This window comes from Pholis gunnellus (assembly GCF_910591455.1).
Source record: "Pholis gunnellus genome assembly, chromosome: 9".
In the NCBI taxonomy this organism is placed as follows: Eukaryota; Metazoa; Chordata; class Actinopteri; order Perciformes; family Pholidae; genus Pholis; species Pholis gunnellus.
Window position 1 is genome coordinate 1,640,240 of NC_136535.1, and position 24,955 is coordinate 1,665,194.

A 24,955-nucleotide genomic window follows, 5' to 3' on the forward strand; every position below is an offset into this window, starting at 1 on the left:
ACAGGCAATATGTCACAAAATCATAACACACACGAATTGCCTTCATACAGCATATTCTAAGTATCTGGACACTTTAACAATTTGTTCTAGTACAAAGGTCACTTTTATAATCAGAAGATGCCATGAAGTATTGACGCCGTCTACAACTTTATTTACCATTACAAGCAGTGCTGAGTGTTCTTTCGGATAGACTAAACAGCTGTGGCGCTTAATGTCAGAGGATGTTCACACAACACGGACACAGGACACCAGACTTTGTAAGCACACATTATAATTAGTCATTTAGATTTTCCCCAACACCCACCCAGTCCCACCCTTTCAAAATGAAAGCCCCACAGAGTGAATTCTAACTAGAATGCTTGTGATGAAGCCCGACATTTAAAAACCTCTGTGTATGTCTGTCAAACATTATGATTGTGTCTCCTCTCACCCACTCAGTCCCACCCTTTCAAAATAAAAGCCCCACAGGGTGAATTCTAACTGGAATGCTTGTCATGAAGACTGTCATTTAATAATCTCTGTGTATGTGTGCCAAACATGATTGTCTCCTCTCCCCCCTCTCTCGCCCACCCAGTCCCACCCTTTCAAAATAAAAGCCCCACAGAGTGAATTCTAACTGGAATTTTCTAGTTCTACATTAGTATCTAAACCAATGCTGTGTGTGCCCTGAAGTAAACACAGCTCTTGATCAAATTAAGATACAGGCACACACTGGAGCACTGCATATCCAATGATGTGACTTACTATACCAAAGAATGTGATGTCTTAAGGTGTGTTCACACCAAACGCGATGAACGCGGCGAGATTACATACAAAGTCTATGTACAGATGCGATGAACGCGATGGCGCGGCACGTTTGGCGCGGCGCGATTGACGCGTCAAAACGCCGAATCGCCCCAAATGCAGAAGTTGAAATATTTGAACTTCTGCGAAAAAATCGCGTGACGCTCCAGCGTGATAGCCTATCAGTGTTGACTTGCTCCCCATGTCATCAGTGAAGTCCTGCTGTTGAATCAGGAAATAAATGTTGTAGCCGCCATGTTCACCCAGAGCTCTACGATACCTCATATCAGGAGAGACCGGACCAAACTATGTGTAGACATGTGTGTGTGTAAACCATATGGTACAAACAATGAATAGACGCTACCGTATTTACGTCTATATGATGTTATTGTGAGTGTTGATGGAGCTGCTATAATGTTAGCATAGCCTAGCACCGATCGATCCGAGCTCCATTGAGAAAACAAGTAGAAATCGGCATCATTACGTAGTTATTTCGGAGTCCCTTTTTGTCGGTTTATTGCCGTTAAATCACAGCCAAATCAGTTTATTTTGTGTTCATACAGCTGTAGTAAACAGCCGACGTGTGGCTCGCTAGACACAGTGAGCTCGATGAAATCCACGGAGCTCCTCCAGACTATTTTACGAACCAGACATGACGGTGTTTAGTTCCCCGTGATATCTGGGACTTCCACAACACGTACTGAGCAGAAATAGAGGTTATTTTTCTACGGTTGATGGCGGACAGTTGAATGGCTTTCAGGCCGATAAGCCGCGCTCCCTCTCTGGCGCGTCCAGCGCGATGCACGCGAATGAACACAAATAGTCCCCGGCAATACCGGCGGCGCGAATGACGCGATGAACACGATTCGCGCCGCGTTCATCGCGTTTGGTGTGAACACACCTTTACACCCATTAAATCATTTTGCTAACAGCATGTGTGCATGTAAAATGTTTCAAATGCAGGAATACATTTGATGTAATTTATAATCAACGTGACCCTATATCATTTTGACTAAAAAACACTGCATGAAAGTGCAGTTTATAAAGAGGTCAACATAAGAGAACTAAACTGAAGAATTAACAGATTAGAGTAGCAAAAACTGAACTCCCTAACCGAGACATGGAGGAGACTTCTATCGTAGCTGATTAGGACATTCAGACTCTCAGGGGGATAGACTAAGATAATCTTTTGAACAAACTACTATAACAACAAAAAATGTCTTAATTGAGAAAGGTAATGAAACAATAGTATCATAACACTTTCTCCAAAGAAATAGTAACACAAATCAAACCACCATGTCCTGTGGTTCAGTCTGTGGCTGCTGGACTGGCCATTACACTCTGTAAATGGGAAAGAAACTCAACTCGAGCGACACATTATTCCAGCCGATCAGCTACAGGGAGTGTTCATGCTCATGTTCAAGGAGGAGAAAGGCCTCGGGTGTATATAGAGAATGGCAGTGGGTGCGAGAGGGATGGTAAATCTGGAGGTGGCTGTTTGGGAGTTAAGTTCAAATATCAACATTCTTTCTCCAGAATCGCACACTCCACTCGCACGCCATTATCCTGTAACCAGGGGTTAAAGTGGGCCAGAACGATCCGGCACCTTCCATCGAGAAAAGCCTTCAGTGTGGTTCTCTACTCTTTTTAAATAAAGAAATACTCTCTAGTTCTGATAGAACTGATTTTATTGTAGCATTTACGCTAACCTCTTCAGGAGCCGCCATTGTTGTTTAGAACAAACAGTCACCTCTCCACGCCTCACACACCTAACACACACCTCTAGCTGCCAGTAGCTCCTCACACAGGATGCTGATTGGCTTTCCGGGCACAAACAAATTACATGAAGCCTGATAAGATGGGTTTTTGTGTGATATGTGATCCCGCGATTTTTGCTTGATCTATCAAAATCGCGAGAATCCATCTGCCATGCAAGGTAACCATAGCGATACTCCCTGAACAAAACAGAAAGTAACGTCACCCCACGGTTATTTCCCTGCTGCACCACTGCACCGGTGGATCTTACTGGAATCCGCTTTGGAAGTGAGACGGAAGCGATGTGCGAGCTATCCACACATAGTCCATCTTCTGTAAACAAAAAAAATTAAGAACTCAACAGTAATGTGTATTTATGCATTGATTTTATTTGCCACACTACCCACTGTAGCGAGTGAGGGTAAACTGCCAGCAGTGAGACAGGTGAGCTCACAGACTGGTAGCTTTGATCAATGAATGTAGATACGTTTAATGAGTTTAAAACACAAGAATAGCAGTGTGTGTATTTTAAACAGCTGTCGAGACAGATTACGCTTCACTAAACGTGACAAAAATAGACTTGAAGCGTAAAAAATGTTACAATAAAACAGCTGAAAGTGCTGCTTCCAAAATCAGAATTGTTGTCGGCTGACCTGTACAAAAACATCAATATCTCTGGCCTGCTTCACTTTTTCAAAGCCATTTATTTTTGAGAGACTTCTGACCTGTTTGTGCTATGACTTGTGAGGGTTGATTTGGGTGTATCTGCATTATCTAAAATAAATACAATTTCTTTCAGGCGAACCTGAATATTTTCAATTTGAGCTGTGTGTTATATTCATTCAGCATTAACCAGTAACATATACACTGATATGTACACATATTAACAAATCTCACAAGTGTTAGTGTTATTATTCCATTGAAATTATTCATATAGACCTTGTAGTTAGAGAGATATGCCCCTTTGAGTATGGGTATGACATTTTCGAGCAGAGGCCTAAAAATAGGGCTCAGTTTAAGAGGTTAAAGATGCTGATAATAGTTGTGTGCTGCTGTATTAATGCTACGAATATCGTATGGCGAACCTGACATTTAAAACATTAAAGGTTCAACATAATAAAATAATGAAAGGTAAAAGAAAAAAGATAACTACAAAATGAAAAATGTGGAAGATTTTGTACAGTCACTGATAATGTATTCATTTCTTTAACCTCGCTCACCAATAGATGACCCTCACACCGATCTGTAAATACAGAGAAGCTTTTCTGCCTTGAGAACCACATCGCCACGGTGGTACAATTGCAGTCAACTTTTGAATAAAAACACTGCTGCAAAGTCAACTGTAAAATGTAATTTGTCTCACCTCAGCATCAGATTAGTTGTGGGAGTTGTGCTGGGTTTAAAGTCATCTGATGGCACATCTCTATTTTGGGCATTATGGCGGGCCAGCAGGAGCTCACAGCCTAATAGCAGACCACATGCATAGAAGAGAGGAGTGGACAGATGGTGATGCCACATCACATTATTCACACAGTCACCAGAGCTACTGTATGTCCAATGTTTGGACCATTTAACATAGTTTGACAAAAAAACACGCAATGATGCAGAGAAGAATATTGTAATTAGTTTTTGTTGTATTTTTACAGCATCAACCTGTCAGAAAATTAAAAAAAATAAAATGCAACTCTTGTAATTCCTCAGCCTTCTCGCTGTGCCTCTGGTCTCTGGTGAGACTGTAAGTGTCAGACCTGGCTGACAGGATCAGCACATAAAAGTAGCTTTGTGTGTATGGCAGTCACTCTTTTACCTTTCAAGCTGACAACAGGAGCCTAAATAAGTAATGTAGATATGTAAAACATATCTTTCTTTCCTTATTCCTAAGCTTTACATGAAACATTACCTGATGACTCTAGAGCAGGGGTGTCAAACTCATTGTCGCTCTGGGGCCACATCAGCATCATGGTTGCCCCCAAAGGGCCGGTTGTCGGCGGGGGGGGGGGGGGGGGGGGGGGGGGGGGGGGTGCTGCTCCTTCTTCGTCGGCGGGGAGGGGGGCTGCTGCTGCTGCTGCTGCTGCCACATACGCTGGTGGAGGTGTGCGCGGCGCGTGCGGATCGGGGAGGAGCTCCGCCGTGCGCGATACAACGGATATTTGTAAATTGTCCGACTTTTACATTTTTTTTTTTTGCTGGCGGATTCGCGGGCCACATAAAATGACATGGCGGGCCGGATCCGGCCCGCGGGCCGTATGTTTGACACCCCTGCTCTAGAGGTATTAGTTTCATATAATAACTGTTTTCTTGTACTCATAAAATCCTTTATAATGTGTTTGATTATTTATTATAATGCTTTAGAAATATTTGTGCTTATGACTGTAATTATACAGTGCTATGAGCAGAATATACACATTCTAAGTATATTTATACTGCATTATATTATATATTGGAGGATGCATCATCGATGTGACTATGTACCCTAACGGACCAAAAGGAGATATGATATTCACCTTTGTCACACAAAGGTGTTGTTGACCAAATTACATATATATATATATTCCAATCAGTTGACTTCTGAAATTTGACTTGTTTGTTTCTTAGATTATCATACAATAGAGGTTTACCATTTAATAAGACTGATACAAACAGCATGAGAAAAGTTAATCACTTAGATTTAGTTCTCATATTAAAACACTTCTCTATTCATTTGTTTGAATGTTTAGTTCATTATACAGTTGTTTAACAACTCATGAACTCCTGAATTTCAGAGTATTCACAACCTTCTTGTTGTCAGTATAACTCGTGAAATACCACAGCTCGGTCAGCGCCCCTCAGCGTCTGATATCAACACACAGAGGCACCCTTTAGTGTCTGAATGAGACACACCGGGCTTTGGATGGTTGGGTCAAACAAACTTTCACCCAGGAGGCCGCTGTATGTCACGTGTGAAACTAAAAGTCAACATTGTCACATGACTCTTTAGTATTGTTAGTCACGTGAGTCGCTAATCCTGTTACTCGTTAGTATGGTTAGTCACCTGAGTCGTTACTCACTCAGTTGTCTCGTGAGTTAACGTCAACCACAATCTTTTCCTAAACTTGACTAAATAGTTTTGTTGCCTAAACCTAAACTTCCCGTGACTACGGAAGTTTATTTTGAAAAGACAATATGCATATAACGAGGAGGAGACAATGGAAACTGACACACCGTCCATGGTATGTTCTAAACTGATTCTAGAGGGGAACCTAGAGCGCCATAGTTTGAAGCTTAATGCCACTGAGCGAATGTCGGTATTTGATGAGTTGGTAGTGAGAATGTGTTGGTGATAAAGAAACGGATATCAGTTAGCTTTGCTCTCCACCCTCAGTGTAGAGACCAAAAGATGGTCTTCTTTGCTTCCTGTCATTACACAGGGGTCAATGAAGGCCTTCTCCATTGCTGCCCCCTCCCTCTGGAACTCTCTCCCCCAGCATCTCAGACATTCCCCGTCACTTGCCACTTTCAAAACTGCACTTAAAACTAGTGCTGGGTAAGTTAGCACGTTATCTCGTTAACGCATTAATTAATTAACACCGACAATTATTTTATCGCGTGTTAATGCAGTTTTTTTTAAAATTATTAATCGGACATTTTTAAAGCAAGAACCGGCCAGCTGACAGCGAGCGTTGAACAGCTGTTTGTGTGGTGTCTCTTCTGTCTCTTTCTGTTTCCTTCACCTACATTCCCCTGAGTCCTAAGTCCCTCCATGTACAGCGTCTTATATTATATTACAGTCATTTAGCAGACTCTTTTATCCAAAGTGACTTACAATAAGTGTATTCAACATCGGTATTCAAGAGAACTACTAGTCACCAGAAGTCGTAAGTGCATCTCCTTTGCTAAACAAGTATGTAAGAGAATAAACCAGAGCAAACGTACAGTGCAGAAACAAACACATACAATAAGTGCAACGAGCAAACACAAATACAATAAGTGAATGACGTAGATAGGTTTGCAGTTTTCAAAAACTATATTTCAAATTGCATCTATTACACACATGAAGATATAGTTATGAACACCGGCTGAATATCTATTAACAGAATCATTATAACTGTATTATAACTGCTACTGTGTAAAGAGAATACTGCTGTTAAAAATAACCTTATTTGTTTAAAATGTTTGCAAACCAAATGTTATTGCACTTCAGTTCATATAGCAGTACTTTTAAAATAAAAGTGCGCAATACACTACTTTTGAATTCATTATTTAATTTAGCGCATAACAATGCGATTAATCGCAAAAAAATCATGCGATTAATCGCGATTACATTTTTTAATCATTGCCCAGCACTACGTAAAACTCATCCATTTAAATCTGCTTTTAACTCTGATGCTAGTTATGTTTGTTTTTGTGTTGTTCCTTACTGTTATGACATCTTTTTTGTTTGTATTGTAATTGCTTTTATTGTTTCTGTTTTTACCATGTGTAGTGCCTTTGGGTACCTCTTTTAAAGCGCTATACAAGTAAAACGTATTATTATTATTACTCATTGGCATCTTTACATCAGCTTTTAAATTGTGCTTTGCTTCCCTGCATGATATGATCTGATAATCCTTGACAGGGGCTGCTGAATGAGCTCATGGTGCACCTGCTCTTTTGAACAGTGGACAATGTGCTTAAGGAGTGCCATGCTGAGTCTCTTTGACGTTGTTGTGATTCAAATGGTGGTGGTAGAAATGACACAAAGACCCTTAATAACTGAATACTAAATGAATAAATGCTGTATTTATGCTACAAGTAAGCATGCAAAAAAGCATTTGGTACCAGGCCGCACAGAAAGAATAAATATTATATTATTTCCGTTTTATTGATTTTTTTTTAAAGTTTTATTTTGAAAAATGACCGGATTCTCTTGCAATTTTATCCGCCTGTGGCTCTTGACACATGGCAAGACGCTTGTCTCGGTCACGTGATACGTTACCTCAAAGATTAAGGCCGCAAACTAGCGAAAATTAGTAAATCACTTTTGGAAAGCTTCTTTGCAAAGAGGAAAAGGCCACTAAGGAGACAGACAAGAGCCTACAACTTCCAAGAAAAAGAAAGCTTCATTTAACAGACAATATCAGGAGTCTAGTTAAATATCAGGAGTATTTCTCACGCGCCAAACCCGCTCTGCAGAATATGTGGTGACAGAGGAAGACCAGCTGCTGGAGATTGTAAATGACGGTGGCCTTAAAAGTATGTTTGAGACAACAACTCTGCTGGTGTTTAGATTAAAATCCAGGCTGAATATCCTGAGCTTGCCACTAAAGCACTGCTTCCATGTCCAACATCCTATTTTTGTGAAGCGGGATGTTCTGCAGTGACAGTAATCAAAACAAAACGAAGTAATCTGGACATGAGGAACACACTTCGGGTGTCATTGTCTCCCATTACCTCCAGATGGGACCGTCTCATTGCAGAGAAACCAGCTCAGGGCTCCACTGATTCAGCGTTAGTGTGAGTTGTATTTATTTATGCATTTTTTATTTGTTTTAATGCCGATCGTATCATTTTATTTCGTCGTGTTTATCCGCCACAGGTTGAATGCCGGTCCGTGAAAATATTGTCTTACATGAAACCGGTCCGTGGCGCAAAAACGGTTGGGGACCTCTGCCTTACAGAACACAGTCAGGGTTGGATGGTGTTATATTATGAACAACGTTGGCCTGCTGCAGCTATTCATCTAAGTAGGCAGGGCTACCGAGCTTTTAGCGTTTCATATAGAAATAATATCGATGATGTCATTCTGTGTGCAGATATGCTACCATATTGGAGGTGAGACAGACCCAGACGAGAGAGACATGCAGACAGACAGGTCTGATATTGTCATCCTCCAGCGCATCATTGCCCGCTGTTTTCCTGGCCTGGTCCCTGAACCTGCTGTGGTGGAGAGCTGCATGTACACGGTCAGTTTACACACTCCACATCACAGTACATCAAAGTATTGAGATTTTAGCCTCAGAAGGTCCAGCAGTTTAATGACATCTATGGGTCATCAGAGAACATCAAAAGATTCAACAAACTGGCAAGACTTATTTAATGATACATTAATTAAAAGTCCTTAGGTAATATTTACACTTCAAATGCTTCTATTTTGTTAATTAAAGTGTAACTTCACCCCAAGGTTGGTGCCTAATGCTGAATTAGGAGCTGGGAATGACTTCACACTCGAGTTGACGGCGTTCCAGCACTACAAATGGGGTTATTATTATGCCGGTATTTTAGGCATTCATCCAGGGTAGCAACATTTTCACTGATAGGAGTTGGAAAGTACTGTATGTATGTATGTATGTATGTATGACTAATATAATGAGACAGAAGTGATAACATAAATCCTATTACTACAGCTTTTTTACTGTTGATGCGCAAAGCAGCCATTTTAAATATTGAAGTCGAGGGTTTTGTGGGATTTTTATATATTTGGTAAGAACTGTCATTGATGTGTTTAATCACAGTACAGTCACATCTTTTAGTTTATAGCTTTAAACACATGTTTAAGTGAGCAGTTAGTCTTTAAAGGGGGATCTCGGTAGCAAGAGGTTTTAATACTTAATTATATTAATGCATCAATCTATTGCATTTTTATTAACATATTTACTCAAATAACACTCTAAATTTATAATGCTATTGCCATTTTCATCTTCAAGTTTACATTATCATTTAAATGAAGTCTTCTATGGGCTTCCATATTCGGCAGTTAAACTGTTAATATGAAGTGTATAAGTAGCTGTCTGTATTTAATTAAGTACTAGATTCTGTGTGTGTGTGTGTGTGTGTGTGTGTGTGTGAGCTCATTCTTAAACCATATTTAAATTTTCATATACATACAGGTACAAACATACAATTTGACCTTTGCATTTAACCCATCCTAAGCATTTGCATAAAGCATACACATTTTAGGATGAAGGAAATCATCTTAGCAGCAGTGGGCTGCTGTAAAGCACCCGGGGAGCATCTAGGGCAGGGGTCCCCAAACTTTTTCCTGTGAGGGCCACATCACTGAACATATCGTTTGACCTAGGGCCGCACGATTATGGGGGGGGGGGGGGGGGGGGGGGGGTGCTACGTGCGTGCTACTCGCAGGTGAGCGACTGTTGCATCGTGTGCGCGGATCGCGGCGGAACACCGCCGTGCGCGATACAGAGAGCAGGGGAATTGAAAACGCGCGACCATGTAGTGACAGACATGACATGCCAGCGTGTAAATAAATTAAGCACAAGTACTCGTCCTTCAAGCTCCCGTCTCTCTGCTCTTCTACTTCTACAGGGTGCGCGCATGACAGCTCTCATCTCGTTCGACCCCTGGTGGTTGGCTGATTCAGGAAGCGTTTGATTTGATGTGTAGCAGAGCACGTATTTTAAACGTTAATATCGCAGACGATCATGCTCATTTAATCGTGGTAGCCAAAATCGTGATCGCGATTAAAATTCGATTAATTGTGCAGACTGAAAAAAAATCATAATGCGTCTCTGGTATTGTTCAGGGGGCCGGACCAAATGTGGAGGCGGGCCGCATCCGGCCCGCGGGCCGTAGTTTGGGGACCACTGATCTAGGGGTTCAGAGTCTCGCTCAAACTTTGACATGCAGACAGTAGCAAGTGAGGATGGAACCATGTGGTTAAAGGACAATTCTACCCACGAGCAACCCCACACTATCATCAGATAAACAATATACGTTTAGGTGGAGTTAACAGGCTGGCCCATTCTTTTCATTTCCTCTCATCAGTTAAACCAGTATTTCTCAAACTGTGGGGCGCACCCCTCTAGTGGGGCACAGTGGTATTACAGGTGGGGCGCAGGGGGTAAATGCAGAATTTTAACGAAATTACAAAGTACATGGACATAAAACTAAGTCATTAATAAATACATGGCAAAATGTCTGTACTTCCGTGTAAATGTTTACGTAACGCCGTTAACAGGTTACGCTTGCGTATAAGTGACGGCCGAGATCCTTGGCGACTCACATGTGTAGTTTAGTGCAAAATGAAGAGACATTATCGAGATGACGTCCGACTCTACCTGGAGGCTGAGGTTTACTGCTCAAACACTGAGTGAGTTCTGGCTCGGTGTGGAGAGGGAGCCTCCACTCATCGGACAGAGGGCTGAGGACATTCTGCTTCCCTTCACCACATCCTACCTCTGTGAGATCGGCTTTTCTGCTGTTGCCTCTCAAAACAAAATACAGATCTAAGCTCAGCATTGGGGCATGAACATTTTTCTTCCTCCAAAGTGGGGCGTGACAGGAAAGGTTTGAGAACCACTGGGTTAAACAAACAGAATGTAGCTAGACTTTCACACTAGATTCAATGTTATAAGTTACAATTATCAACAGATTTAGATGTGTGTGTGCAATAGGTGTGGGAGGACTGGATGTACTCCAGGGTGAGCCCGCTGGAGAAGGAACCCCGTGTGGTTGAGAACCTCGCTTGGTTATTAAGGGCAGCTTCAGGACCCTGGGCCTAACACCCCTACATTTAGATGCCAATCTAATCCCTATCATTTTCTATTACACTTCAGATAATGTCTAAACATCATGAACCAACACTGTAAAATCACATATGATACATTAGCAGAGCCTCAACATCAATCTGAGCCAACCAAGTTAGTAAATCACAGCAATGAAAAACAACACAATCTTAACCTTAGCTTTTAGCAGGAATGTCATTTATACATTTATAAATGTACTAGATATATATCTAGTAAATGTACTACTGTCAGCTTATCCCAGGGGAAGAGCTGTATTACCTTGAGGAGACTACGAGGACCCCACCAGAGATGAGCAACACTGGACTTTGGTTGGAATGCACAAAATACAAACCAGTTTTATTTGGCTTTTACAAGAAGTTTAAAAAAGGTTACAAAAATGATTAATAAAAATGAAATGATTGATCATGCAAGATCTCAAATATACCAAGTTGTCAAAAACCCAAAGCCCTAAAGCCCGCTCAAAAGAAGAAGAGCCCCAATCGTTTCTTCTTTCCTCCTATTTGTACATGTCTCCTTCGCGCTTTCTTCAACCTCCGGGTCCATATAGACTTCAGGTCATTCTTTAATCATTGGACAAAACAGTACTCAAACTCTCGTCCCTTCTGACAGTCCTACTTTTTATACATTTTGATAAATGGTAAGAAGTCACACATTAAAACAGTTTTATAATTAACACGTCTCTAAGCGATATGGGATTATATGCAACGAGTATATTGATGTCTGAATATATAATACTCTTAGGCTGTTAATAGGCACTAGATCGTAACTCATCATAGAAATCAAAATAAAATAAAAAGAGAAATAGACAACTCACATAAAATACAAATAACACCTTGAGATAGGATTTCTAGGGGCCACAGGGGCCATGTTTCTTTATGCTAGTTAGGTGTTAATTTATAACGCGTCTCGAAGACTTCCCTGTTAAGAGTCAGCCAGATGCTCAAACCACAGTACGCTGCTTTAACGCTATTTAGGACCTGACTTCTTGCTCCTCAGATCGAGAGGTGTTAGATAGTATCAAAGTTCATCTGTAGTGTGCAGCAAAACTACAGTTACCCCTTTTTGCAGGTACTTGTTTAATCCATAATTTCAATAAATCGATTAATCAAAAGATGTATCAATTATTTTAATAGATAGGTTCTTAGGGTGCGGTGTGTCTCGGACATACCTCAACAGACTAGAGACTATGGAAGAAATTCTGAGAATATTTTTGGTGAGCCTAATGAAATCTCCTGCGACCTACCTTGGGCCCCGACCCAGTCTTTGTGTAATGACTGATGTATTAAGTCAATGAGTGTCCTTACAAAGATAGAAGTATACAGTGTGTGTGTGTGTGTGTGTGTGTGTGTGTGTGTGTCTGTGTGTGTGTTGCGGGGGTAGGGGTTGTGCAGCCGCTCTGCCCTCCAGCAACACACACAGCGAGCTGCTTTTACCGCGATCACATACTGAAGCTGTAGTAAAACATCATTTCTGTGACCTTGTCCAATGCCCCTGAAAATCCTGACAGTTACGCTCTTTTCTCACTTAACAGCAAGTGTTTTGTTCCATTACCAGGGACTATTAATAGAGGACAGAGTTAAATTACATGTGTCTCTACAGTTGTGGTAACATTTTCTCTTTTGTCAGAGTTCATTATGTATTCTGCGCTGGACTCTTTTATCCAGTTAAATACATTTTCTGCTATGACTTTGATGGAGAGGGAGGGAATGTGTGTGTCCTTGTCTAATGGTTCTCAGGAAAATCTGCAATTCTCTGTCAGTTCGCTATTCATGTCTCCATATGGTGGAATTAAGAGGCAGGAAAAAGAATATTGTATCGCTCTTGACTAAATATGTATAAGCTACATTGCTTTTATCGAACAAGAGCGTTAGTCGAGGCTGTGAGATCCCAGCTCCTCCCTGTGGTTCCAAACCCTTTCATTTTTATCTGACTCTTCATGTTTTGTCGTTTTTGCAGATAACGCCTGACCAGCATTTTGTGCTGGACCGTCACCCCTCCCACAGTAACATTGTGTTTGGAGCAGGATTTTCAGGTACATCACAACACAACATATCATAAACCAAATCATAGAAAATCTATTGAATGGGATCATCTTTGACAAACCATGAGTGTGTTAGGCTGCATCATCCCACTGTTAACGTATCCACTTACCAGAAAACAATACAGAACTACAGTTTGTACATCGTGGAAGTCGACATTTTAAACTCATCGTTGGAATTAAGCTTCCTTTACTTCACTAGCTAATAGTGTAGCCTAGTAACAGCTGAACCCAGCAGCCGTCCAGCTGTGAGAATTTATTTAGAGCAATTATTAGGACGCTGTACAGTCTTATACGAGTCTACAGCCACGCTGAGAGCTCTGTGAGGCTGTACTTGGGCATTGTGGTGCTTTGCATTAAAGGCTGACATGCTCACTATGTCAGTGTTACCATGCTGATGTATAACAGGTCACGTTTATCATGTACACCATTATAGTTTAGTGCATTATCAATGTAACGTTTGCAAATTAGCACGAAACACAAAGTGGAGACTGGTGGAAATGGCGTTATTTGTTTAGGCATTTGGTTGTAAAGCAAAGACAAATCATTTGTCATTGAAATTCATCATCTGGGCACTATGAATGTCAGCACAAACTCCAGTCCGAAGTGGTGGGCTTGTGTAAGCATCATGGAACACACAAGGACTGTTGACACTAGGGTTAGGTGAGTATGAGACAGTGGGGGAACAGTTTGAGATTGTTGTGAGAGTTTGTGGTTGTTGGAAAGGCTGACCCAGAAGGTGTTGGTGAGTCTTATGTTGTGTCTGTTGAGTTTGAATGTAGTGTGTTTCATGATGCTCTACCTCTAGCTGATCTCTCAGCTGAGGGGTTGGCCGCGTGTGCAAATATATTGGCAAGCATTGGTTGTTGGGCTAATGGCTGGTTGGAAAATGTTAACATATCGACCAAACATTATTGACACATGTAGGCTATTGGATGTCACACTTCTGTCTACAATCATTTATTAAAGTTAAAATACTTCAAAACAACAATGACAAAAAGCTTCTGTGTTGGAGTCGATGTCTAAATGAACAATGCAAACAGCTCAACAAGTCAAAGAGCAGAAAGAAGCGTGCTGATGAGTGCCAGCACATAAACTGCAGCAGCCAAATGAATCAGCATCACTTGTTTCCTCCTCAACCAAGAAACACAAAGCCAAGTGGTCCAGTGCTCAGTGAGCAGCACAGAGGAACGTGTGACGAGCTGTGATGTGTGTTTCAAGCTCAGACATAAAAAGCTGCAGAGGTATATGTCTATGGTCAGAGGAACAAGGTCACGGTCTAGGAAGGATTTATTGGACAGGAGGAAGAAAACAGAAATGACAGGATTAGTAAAAGAGAGAACCAGACTTTTATTTGAAACAGGCTTGAATTACAGAGAGGCCTTCATTTGAAAATGTTACCGTTATATTCTCATATTTTAAAACATTTCCCCTTTTAATTTGCTGTAGATGCTGTTTGCTCCCTAATACAGACACAACTGCATTTCTATGTTTATTTCGTGTTGTCTTTGAATTCAGGACAGCATTAATTCCATCTGTACAACTGAGTCATGTCATACTCACGTAATTATGAATCCCACTGCATTTCTTAGAATAGACGGTTGGTTGAGGTTTGGCATTAACCTCGAGTAGTAAGGGTCAGGACAGCCCATTGGTCAGGGCATAGGACCTGACCACATCAGGTTACTGGTACCTCGGCGACCATGGACGCCTGGCCAAGGCAATTGAAAGTTGTAATTTTTGTCAGTCGGTTTTTAACAGTGCGTATGTGTATATGAATGGCTAGAGGAGAGAGCCAGTGTTGAAGGGAGCCTTTGTAATGTCAAAAAAGATATGATAGTGCAACTTGAAAAAAGTTTCATGAATTTGTCCTTCTTTGCATTACTTCTAATCATGCTCATCGGTTTTTACATACAGTTTGCATGATTTTGGGATGTTAACAGGAAACATATTGTTGATTGATAAACTAAGGGTTTGAAGTTAACCTCTATGAGCTGTGTGCTGCAGCTACAACCGCTGATTGTGTTAGTGAGTGGCCTAATCAGCTTCAAATGAGATATTAGTTCTGTCATGTGTTCAGCACAAAGCTATTCCCAGGACATGAACGGCTTAATTTTGCTCAAATACCAGAGACAACTCCAAAACTGTCCTATGCACCCTTTCTTTTTTTATTCATGTCTGCAAACAGTCATGTAATATGCATGAGATTTCACAAGCAGTTACAAGTGACTGAATGCATCATCTCAAAGTTCCTGTCTCCTCATGTGGGGCTGTCAGGTTTGAGCTCTAAACCTTGTTGACTCATAAACTGACAAACAAATATATAAGCTGAAGTCACTGGAAGAAATATATTTTTTTTTAGTTTTGACATGCTAGCAGTGTTTTGTTTTTTCTAAGCTAGACCAAAGTCTCCCTGACCTCTGTAGTTACTGCACGGAGATGAAACTGATATCATCCTCTCATCTAACTCAGGGTTCGATGGCAATGTCAGGCTGTTTCTGGAACAGTATTTGTTTACAGTACACTGAACTTTTTGTGGAATATAGGAAAAGAAAAAAAAAGGAGCAGGCCTCAAAACGGAACTGCCGTGATCTCCAGCACGCTCTTTCAAACATTCTTTTTATGTTCTTTGATGGTCGGAAAGCGTCCGAAACCTGTCGCAAAACACAAAGGCCGTCTTCTGGGGTCAGTGATTGGCTTCTGATCGCTCTGACCCCTCCTTCAGTGTTCATGTCCTCCAGTGACAATGCTTTTATGGTTTTAATACATTCAATGTGTAAATATACTGCAACATATAATAGCCTTTATGTAAACATATTACAAACATATAATTCATTCTTTAGTAAATATATTGTGACTCTTTAACATATTTTGACCTTTTATTATTGTGACACTTTTATTCACCACTTGGGGTGCTATAAATTCTACTAATAATACTTTTTAATACTTAAATTCTTCACACTAGAACCAGTCCACTCGTCTTCTCTGTCCCACTAGAACCAGTCCATTCAGCTTCTCTGTCCCACTAGAACCAGTCCACTCGTCTTCTCTGTCCCACTAGAACCAGTCCACTCGTCTTCTCTGTCCCACTAGAACCAGTCCACTTGTCTTCTCTGTCCCACTAGAACCAGTCCATTCAGCTTCTCTGTCCCACTAGAACCAGTCCACTCGTCTTCTCTGTCCCACTAGAACCAGTCCACTCGTCTTCTCTGTCCCACTAGAACCAGTCCACTTGTCTTCTCTGTCCCACTAGAACCAGTCCACTTGTCTTCTCTGTCCCACTAGAACCAGTCCATTCAGCTTCTCTGTCCCACTAGAACCAGTCCACTCGTCTTCTCTGTCCCACTAGAACCAGTCCACTCGTCTTCTCTGTCCCACTAGAACCAGTCCACTTGTCTTCTCTGTCCCACTAGAACCAGTCCACTTGTCTTCTCTGTCCCACTAGAACCAGTCCATTCAGCTTCTCTGTCCCACTAGAACCAGTCCACTCGTCTTCTCTGTCCCACTAGAACCAGTCCACTCGTCTTCTCTGTCCCACTAGAACCAGTCCACTCGTCTTATCTGTCCCACTAGAACCAGTCCACTCGTCTTCTCTGTCCCACTAGAACCAGTCCACTCGTCTTCTCTGTCCCACTAGAACCAGTCCACTCGTCTTCTCTGTCCCACTAGAACCAGTCCACTCGTCTTCTCTGTCCCACTAGAACCAGTCCACTCGTCTTCTCTGTCCCACTAGAACCAGTCCACTCGTCTTCTCTGTCCCACTAGAACCAGTCCACTTGTCTTCTCTGTCCCACTAGAACCAGTCCATTCAGCTTCTCTGTCCCACTAGAACCAGTCCACTCGTCTTCTCTGTCCCACTAGAACCAGTCCACTCATCTTCTCTGTCCCACTAGAACCAGTCCACTTGTCTTCTCTGTCCCACTAGAACCAGTCCATTCAGCTTCTCTGTCCCACTAGAACCAGTCCACTCACCTTCTCTGTCCCACTAGAACCAGTCCACTTGTCTTCTCTGTCCCACTAGAACCAGTCCATTCAGCTTCTCTGTCCCACTAGAACCAGTCCACTTGTCTTCTCTGTCCCACTAGAACCAGTCCACTCGTCTTCTCTGTCCCACTAGAACCAGTCCATTCAGCTTCTCTGTCCCACTAGAACCAGTCCACTTGTCTTCTCTGTCCCACTAGAACCAGTCCATTCAGCTTCTCTGTCCCACTAGAACCAGTCCACTCACCTTCTCTGTCCCACTAGAACCAGTCCACTCGTCTTCTCTGTCCCACTAGAACCAGTCCATTCAGCTTCTCTGTCCCACTAGAACCAGTCCACTTGTCTTCTCTGTCCCACTAGAACCAGTCCATTCAGCTTCTCTGTCCCACTAGAACCAGTCCACTCTAGTATAACCAGTGTGGTTTGAAAAGTAGTCAGCTAAAATACTTTAGATATAAAGTACTTGCGTAAGAAAATATAAAATGACTGAAGTTAGAAAATACTTGTTCACAAAACAACAACGTTGCAGCAACAAGAGTAAATGTGAGTTATTACTTCCATCCCTGAGGTTCTGCATCCATGTTTGTTACCTTTTTCTTTTCAATGATACCACCATACTATTAAGCTCCATGATTTCCAGTCGTAATTATGATTTGGATTAAAGGCATTAAAGACAGAAACTGGTAATTAGGATAACCCTCCCATGACTTCAGTTTTGCATTATATTTAGATCACAATGTCTCCGGAGACATTATGATCCTTTTTGCTCATTATGTTTATTACTCACTGTTAATTATTATCTGTACTCTTTGTGCTCATTCTCTAAAAAAGATGCTCAGAGATATTGGAGAGGTTCACAGGGATTCTCCCAAATACTGAAAAGGCTGCGTTGCCTTCCTCGCCCTCCTTCACTACATGCATTTGTCATCAAAGCCTGATACAAGTGCTTTAAAGCAAGTACTGGGGGGTTGCCATAGCTACAAAGTCACCCCGTGGGCTTGGCCATCTATTGAGGTTTTCCATTCTCCTTCTCTAGCGAGATGAAAATTCACGTGGCCAAACTGTCGGAGCCAAGCTTTTATGTCTTCAAAGCCAGGCAGAATCCACAAGAGCTCCGAGACCTTTGTCAGATGGCAATGTGCTGCATTCCTCAAGCCCTGTTGACATTCACAATTTGCCTCCCAGACCTTAGCAACAAGGACAATCAGACTGCTGCATTTTGAAAATACATACACTCATCTCACTCCTGGGCTTGAGCACATGAAGCCATTACGCAGAGAAAGAACAAATCCCCCTTAATTTAGCATTTGGTCCCGGGTTCACTAAAGTGAATAGATGCTCAGTGACAGGCATCGCAACAGCTTTACTCTTCTTTTACGTATGCACTCATGTGGGGCTCAAACCCATCGCCTGACTCAGACAAAGGTCCACGGATGCAGGCTATTTATAGGGTAACTAAAAGGTGCAGGGCATGGATTTGCTGATATTAGGACATTGATTCATCTGGCGGGGTTTGATGATCCACGTACGTACTTTGCTCACTGTAATGACTTCTCTTCTCCAGGTCATGGCTTCAAGTTTGGACCAATCATTGGAAAGCTCCTGTGTGAACTCATCCTGGGAGAAGTGCCCTCCTATGACCTTTCACCTTTTCGAATCAGACGCTTCCAGGATCAGACCAAATCAGCTTTATAGAGCTGAATACTGCATCAACAGATCACCAGAAGACTTATCTCATTGTGGCAGTAGTATGATTTTAAATTGCCATGGTAATTTAGCCCTATGTTGTTAAACATAATCACACAATCATGTAGGCTTATGTTTTTTTGATAATGTGTGCTGCTGCTTTATTTGATGTAGTCGATGTGTGTTTCCAGTTTCACATGGTGTAATCAGCTGTGTAGCCCTCGTGCATCATAAAAGTCAGTGTATACACATGCAGTTACATGACAGAGTTAGAGTCTGCTCTATGCAGTAATCTGATTTCTTAAAAGACTAGTTCAACATTTTAAGAACCAGGTTGATTTGTTTTCTGTGAGATGATGGGATTGAAAACTCTCTAGTGTCTATATTCTGAATGTGGAGCTTCAGCCAGGAGGCGATTAGCTTAGCTTAGTTTAGCATAGAGACTGGAAGCACGGGGATAAGGCAACAATAAGGAGACAATAGCTTGTCTCTGGGTGCTTTATCTGCCAACGAGCACTTTTATTTTGTTTCTCATTTCTGTTTGTGTAATCCATACACAAACAGAAATGCAGAAATGACATGTTGTGGTTTTGTGTTTGTTGGGACAGAGCACAGTTGGGACTGCATCTTTTAACAGCGGATCCAAAACTTTCCCAGCCTGACTCCTCCACCACTGATGGAATCACCAGCTAACAAAGGAATCCCTTTTCCTCCATTGACTCAGTAATGTAAATGGGCCTAGCACAGCACAGCAGACCTGCCTATACCAGCGTCTCCAACAATCATTTATTGATGAATTAATTTATTATGATCATAATGCTTTTTGCTTATCAGTCAGGTGCTAGGATCGTCCGTGCTCGCACTGGGTACCGCTAACCCGATTTGTTCAGGTCCTTGGTTCCAGTCTGTGTCTTCATATTTACCATACAGACATGAGAGTGGTAGATATCTTTTCATCTAACTCTGGGCAAGAGAGCAAATAAGTGCATTTACCAAAATGTTAAACTATTCCTTCAAGCATCATATAGGAGAAATCAGGTTTCTGTAAGTGGTACAGAAACCTGATTTCCTTAACTTGATTTCTCCTGGAGAAACACATTTACACCTGACAGGGTTTCTAATCAACTCTAACGTGGATGCATGTGCATGACAAAGACTTTATTATCACTATGATGGCAGGGCAGCAGGATGAAAGGAGAGATCATATTACATTACATTGACTTTTCCAATGTGACATACAAGAAGTCCATTCAACCATGTGGGTACGGCCCAAAAAGTGCAAGAATCATACAAATACATCAACGTCATCAAATATGCTGATCTACTTCAAGTGCTCCATTTAGAGACGGTAAGAAAAAATGTGTTTTTGTTGGTTTTATTTTATGGGCCATGGTGTTGTCTTAACAGATTACTTTCTGCTATGGGGTGCTCGCTCCACCTTGTGACACCAGGACAGCAAACAGTTGAGACTTTGTTGAGTGGTAGAGGGGCTCCTTTGTAGTGATGGAGTAGTAAGCGATCAGGGGTGTATGTTTTGACCATGTCCTGGATGTAGGATGGGCCTGAGCCATTCACAACAAGTTAGGCAACGTTATCTTGTACCAGATACAGGTAGCCAACAGCAGCCAGTGCAGAGCGTAGAGGGGCGGTGTAGTGTGGGAGAACTGCAGCAATGCACTTTTCTTCAAAATAATACATTTAAAGATGGACTATAGAAGTATAGGCTTAATAGATTCTAAATAGGCCTCTTTCCAAAATTGAGCTTTTGAATCTTTGTAAATTTCACACAATGTTTAAATATTTTTACAAGAAAAAGCTGTGCTATTTCCACAGAGCCTTCCCTCTCAGTGCATGAAAATGTTAACGATGATATCCTGCTTAAAATGATTTCTCAGAGTAACCTGGTTTCTTGTGTTCATATACACTCACTGAATTACTGGGGTTGACACCTTTCCTTAATAGTGGTGAAACATATGAACACAGGTGTGAAGATGTCACCCTATCACCAGAGAGCAGTCTACACAGCTGCATATCAGTCCAGTCCTCCAAAGCAACAAGAACCGTAGCAGTGAACCAGGATCAAACAAATACTGCCTTGATTTGACCAGAGAACCAACATCACCAACTAGAATCTAGCATTGTTGTGCCATTGTAAATTCACCCATCTGTGATAAATGGTAGTGAAAAAAGCTATAATCTTATTGGCTTGTATGATTTCATGCATCAGTAAATTTCCCTCTAGCTGCCTTCCCAGCATTCTCCATTTTGCCAAACTAAGTACATGGTTAAAAAGACATCAGCCGTCGAGCCATTTGTCTATGTGAAGCCAGCTGCGTGCTTAGGCTTCAGAGGTGGCCTATTGCCTGGATCCATTTCCCCATGTACCGGTAAACATTTTAATCACTAATCAGACGGCCTATTACAATGGATGCCAACCACGGCCATCAGTGGGAATGGAAAAATTATGCAGCGAAATGGCAGAGATCAGCAAGCCATTTGCTCCGATAGCAAAGAGCCATTATAGCCATTAGAAGTACATTAAACATGCAAATGCAAATATTCAACCACCAATAATTATCAAGCAGGGCCAACTGGAACACCTATCTGAAACATTGTCTAGCTTGTAAAATCCCACAAAGCCTTGAAAAACCATTTAGTTTCTGCATGATCCTTGAACACTCATAATTGGTAATGACATGCAGTCCCCTTATTGTTTTATGATACCAGCTCAGAGTCCACACTGTACATCAGTGGATAGTGGAAGCATTGCAGAGGGCAGAAAAACGTGTACGGATCTCAAGTTAAAGGACTCTGAGCACTCATAAAACACAGGTTAGCAAGAAGAACTCCTACAGCTCCATTAATAAATATTTTTGTATGAACAATTGATAATATGTGTGTAATGTGAAAGGGGAAGCGTATTGTGATGGTGATGAACTATCAGAGAATTCTCACCAATTCTGTAGTTTCCCTCAGCTCTACGGAGCATTTTAGCAGCTTACAGCTCATTGTTTTGTTTGTGCAACCGGTCAAACTGCACCCATCAACCTTGTTCCCACAGCCGCAGCACACAGCTGTTTATAAGAACAAAGCTCTGAATTACCCACCGTACTCTGCTCAGCACAGTGCACACAGACACAGTGAGACACTAGCTGGTGAACATAGGAGCATTTAGCAGCTAAAGAGTCGGATGTTTCTCTTTGGATATTGGACTGACATTCATCAGGTGGAGACAAACACTACTCACAATGAACGCTAATGTTGCTCTGTGTCTGCTGGATGGAAGTTGAAATGTTTGCAAACATGCACATCATCTTTGTAAGTTGGTAACATGTTGATAGTGTGTTTTCTCTCTGCGCTTGTGTCACTCCCCAAAGGTGTCAAAATCAAGAAATCACTGCAGGACCCGAGCGAGCCCCATTTGGGGTTTACGAGATTTTTAATCGAAGAGAGCGTCGTAGAAATTAAAGTTCATAAAGAAATTAAAAAAAGAAATTAAATTTTTTTTTTTTTTTTATCGAAAAAAGTCTCCTTAATGTAATCACGTTAACCATTTTACACACTGCCAACACCATTATAAATTATTCTACTAACTAACTAAGAAGATTCGCCACAATATCATGCATTTTACGCCACAGCCGGCAAGACAACAACTCAGAGAATGCTTCGTGAATCTCGGGCATAGCGTCTAACCCGGCATATCACACTGCTAACAACATTAGCATTCCACACAGAGTTCAACGGTAGCTTCCAAATTACTCTCCGTCAAAGCGTTCAGGAGTTACAGCCAACAAGCCACAGAAAGCACAACTCCCACACTGCGAAAATATTATAACTGTATCATACCTTGAGACGGTTTTGAGGGTCAAAACGGTGAAATCCGCAATTATCCCTTATTAGTAATGTGTTCGTCTGCTCTGTAGGTACGTCTGGAACTTAAAATGGAGTTTCTCCGTTCATCTGAGCCAAAATGGTGGTCAGAATGCCGGCGGCGAATCATACAGGGGCTTGGGGCTTGGGGGCTGACCGCTGCACGGTTTTGGAGTTTTATTGGCTCAAAATTCTGTCAATCACTTCATGAAACACAGGAGTGTGTTCGTTCTGAGCACCTGGATCTAATGAGATGTCACATGACAAGATCCGCCCAGCAGAGCCTGAGCAAGGGCTCCAGACAAACAGACAGAGACATCCAGGAGAGATATGACAGGTCAAAATGGGTCAAAATGGGTCAGAATGATGCCAAACAGCTCTGTTATGATAGATTGTACAATATGAGTGACAAATAAAGTGAAATATAGTGAAATATATAATTATAAAGTATATAAAAGTAAAATGGAACAGCTACAAATTCTTCAAATTCGGCATGTTTTTTTTTAGATAAACACCTATAATTGGGGTTTGCTTCATTTTATTTACACCAAATCTTTTTGTGAGGCACCTGCACCCTTTGTGCTATGAAATGGGAATGTTTTTAGGCTAGCCAGGGCCTCATTTAATAAATTACAGTGCTTTTTCTTCAGACGAACTTGGGAATTTTCCCTGTTTGCTGTGTTTGCTGTGTTCAGCTACTATTAACCAGTAACATATACACAATATTTACTCATCTCATCAAATCTCACAATCCCTAGTGTTATTCAAGCATCAACATTTTTAAAATAGACCTTGTAGTTACAGAATTGTAGTCTCTTTTGTATGGGTTACAATTTTCGAGAAAAGGCCTAAAAAAAGGCTTAGGGTCCAAGAGGTTTTTAAGTACCAGACGTACTTCTAGATGATTCAAGTAAGCACACGTGAGGTGAAGAAAATATGACAAAGCTCTCACTTTCAGTGAAAGTCGAGCCGGTAAGTGGCGTGTGTGTTTTGTGACTTAAAACTGAGTCAGTTTGCTCAAAGTTTATTAAAATTAGATGTAACTGATGCTGAACAGCAACCACCATGGCCGAAGGGCCTTCCCCAAGGCTCTTGAGTATGTAGGTTTAAAGATCCATACACAACCTGACTGAGAGTAAGTGGAATAAAAAGACAGGACTTGAAGCAGTTAAATGTTTTAAAAAGATACATGGTGGTGCTTGAATGTGTTGTTTTCATGTGTATGTGAGTAGCATATGTTAAATAGAAAGGACACATCCAGTTCTTCAGGGGTGGAGCAAAAAATCGATTCATTTAAGAATTGAGATTCTTATCTTCTAGGATTCTGAATCGATTCATAGTTTCCAGAAATCTTTTTTTTAAATCACTTTTTCTACGCAAAAAAAGATATTGCATTTGGATATGAAAATCAAAAAAAGAAGCAGCAAAGGTGCAGCTGCCTGCCTCACGCTCACTGACTGGAGACATAACCACTTCAAAGATGCTGAGTAGTACTGTGGTGGAAAAAACTATTCAATAGTACCGAGTGGGTCCTTTGATACTGAAATTAAGAAACATTGAGAAAAGAAGTTTGTCTTTAAATTATTTGTTGTCTGCGCAGAGAAGGTTCAATCGTCATACAGACTGCAATGCGGTCTGAAGGAGGAAGAACCCCAGAGTGTTGGCTGTGTACGACTTATAAAGGCCTTGAGCACATGGTGGGGTAGGAGGAGTTCATCATTAAGACATTTGGACAACAGTGACTATTCTTTGCTTGACCATTGAAAGGTTCAATGGCTGCACCCCCATTCAGCTCTCATCTAAGCTGACAATATCATGTCCTTGATTAAGCCCCCCCCCCCCCCCCCCCCACACACACACACACAATACTACTCAACTTGAGTGGACACTCACTGACCATGTCTGACATTGATTAACTTTGCTAATACAAAAAGGGCCAAAACACTGAGTGGTCAGACAATAAAAACAGAAGTCATAGTGGAAATTAGCCATCACAGTACCTTCTGTCTCCTGACGTGAGATTTACTGGAAATCAAACTTTCAGCGAGCAACAGGAATACATAGAAACAGTTTTCTGACTGAAGTTCACTGCAAAAAATCCCACAAAATACCAGTTTTAAAGTGTAATTTTATGAATTAATTTATGAAATTGGTAGGTTTCTGAGAAATGAAATGAAAAGCATACCAATTGTATTGATGTAGCAGGTATCATTTTTATTTTTGAACCGAATTTCAACCGAATTGTGACCCATGAATCCGTTTTTTAAAGGCTTTCGAATGTTAAAATCATGACACTATCACGAGTCAACATTTAGGTTTTTGAGTTAAAATGTCATTTTAT

At 41.3% G+C, this 24,955-nt stretch overlaps 1 protein-coding gene across 1 annotated transcript in view; it reads left to right on the plus strand.

The window, feature by feature from the left end:
- The window catches only part of pipox (pipecolic acid oxidase), a gene marked incomplete at its 5' end in the record, with an annotated part of 43,060 nt that extends 22,064 nt beyond the window's left edge, over positions 1-20,996 (plus strand). The window contains 3 exons of the mRNA XM_079166753.1: positions 8,310-8,459; positions 12,996-13,071; positions 18,623-20,996. Of these exons, the coding sequence (XP_079022879.1) occupies positions 8,310-8,459; positions 12,996-13,071; positions 18,623-18,753 (357 nt within the window). The 3' untranslated portion in view covers positions 18,754-20,996. The remainder of the gene's footprint in view (positions 1-8,309; positions 8,460-12,995; positions 13,072-18,622) is intronic.
- Positions 20,997-24,955: the final 3,959 nt, after the last annotated feature.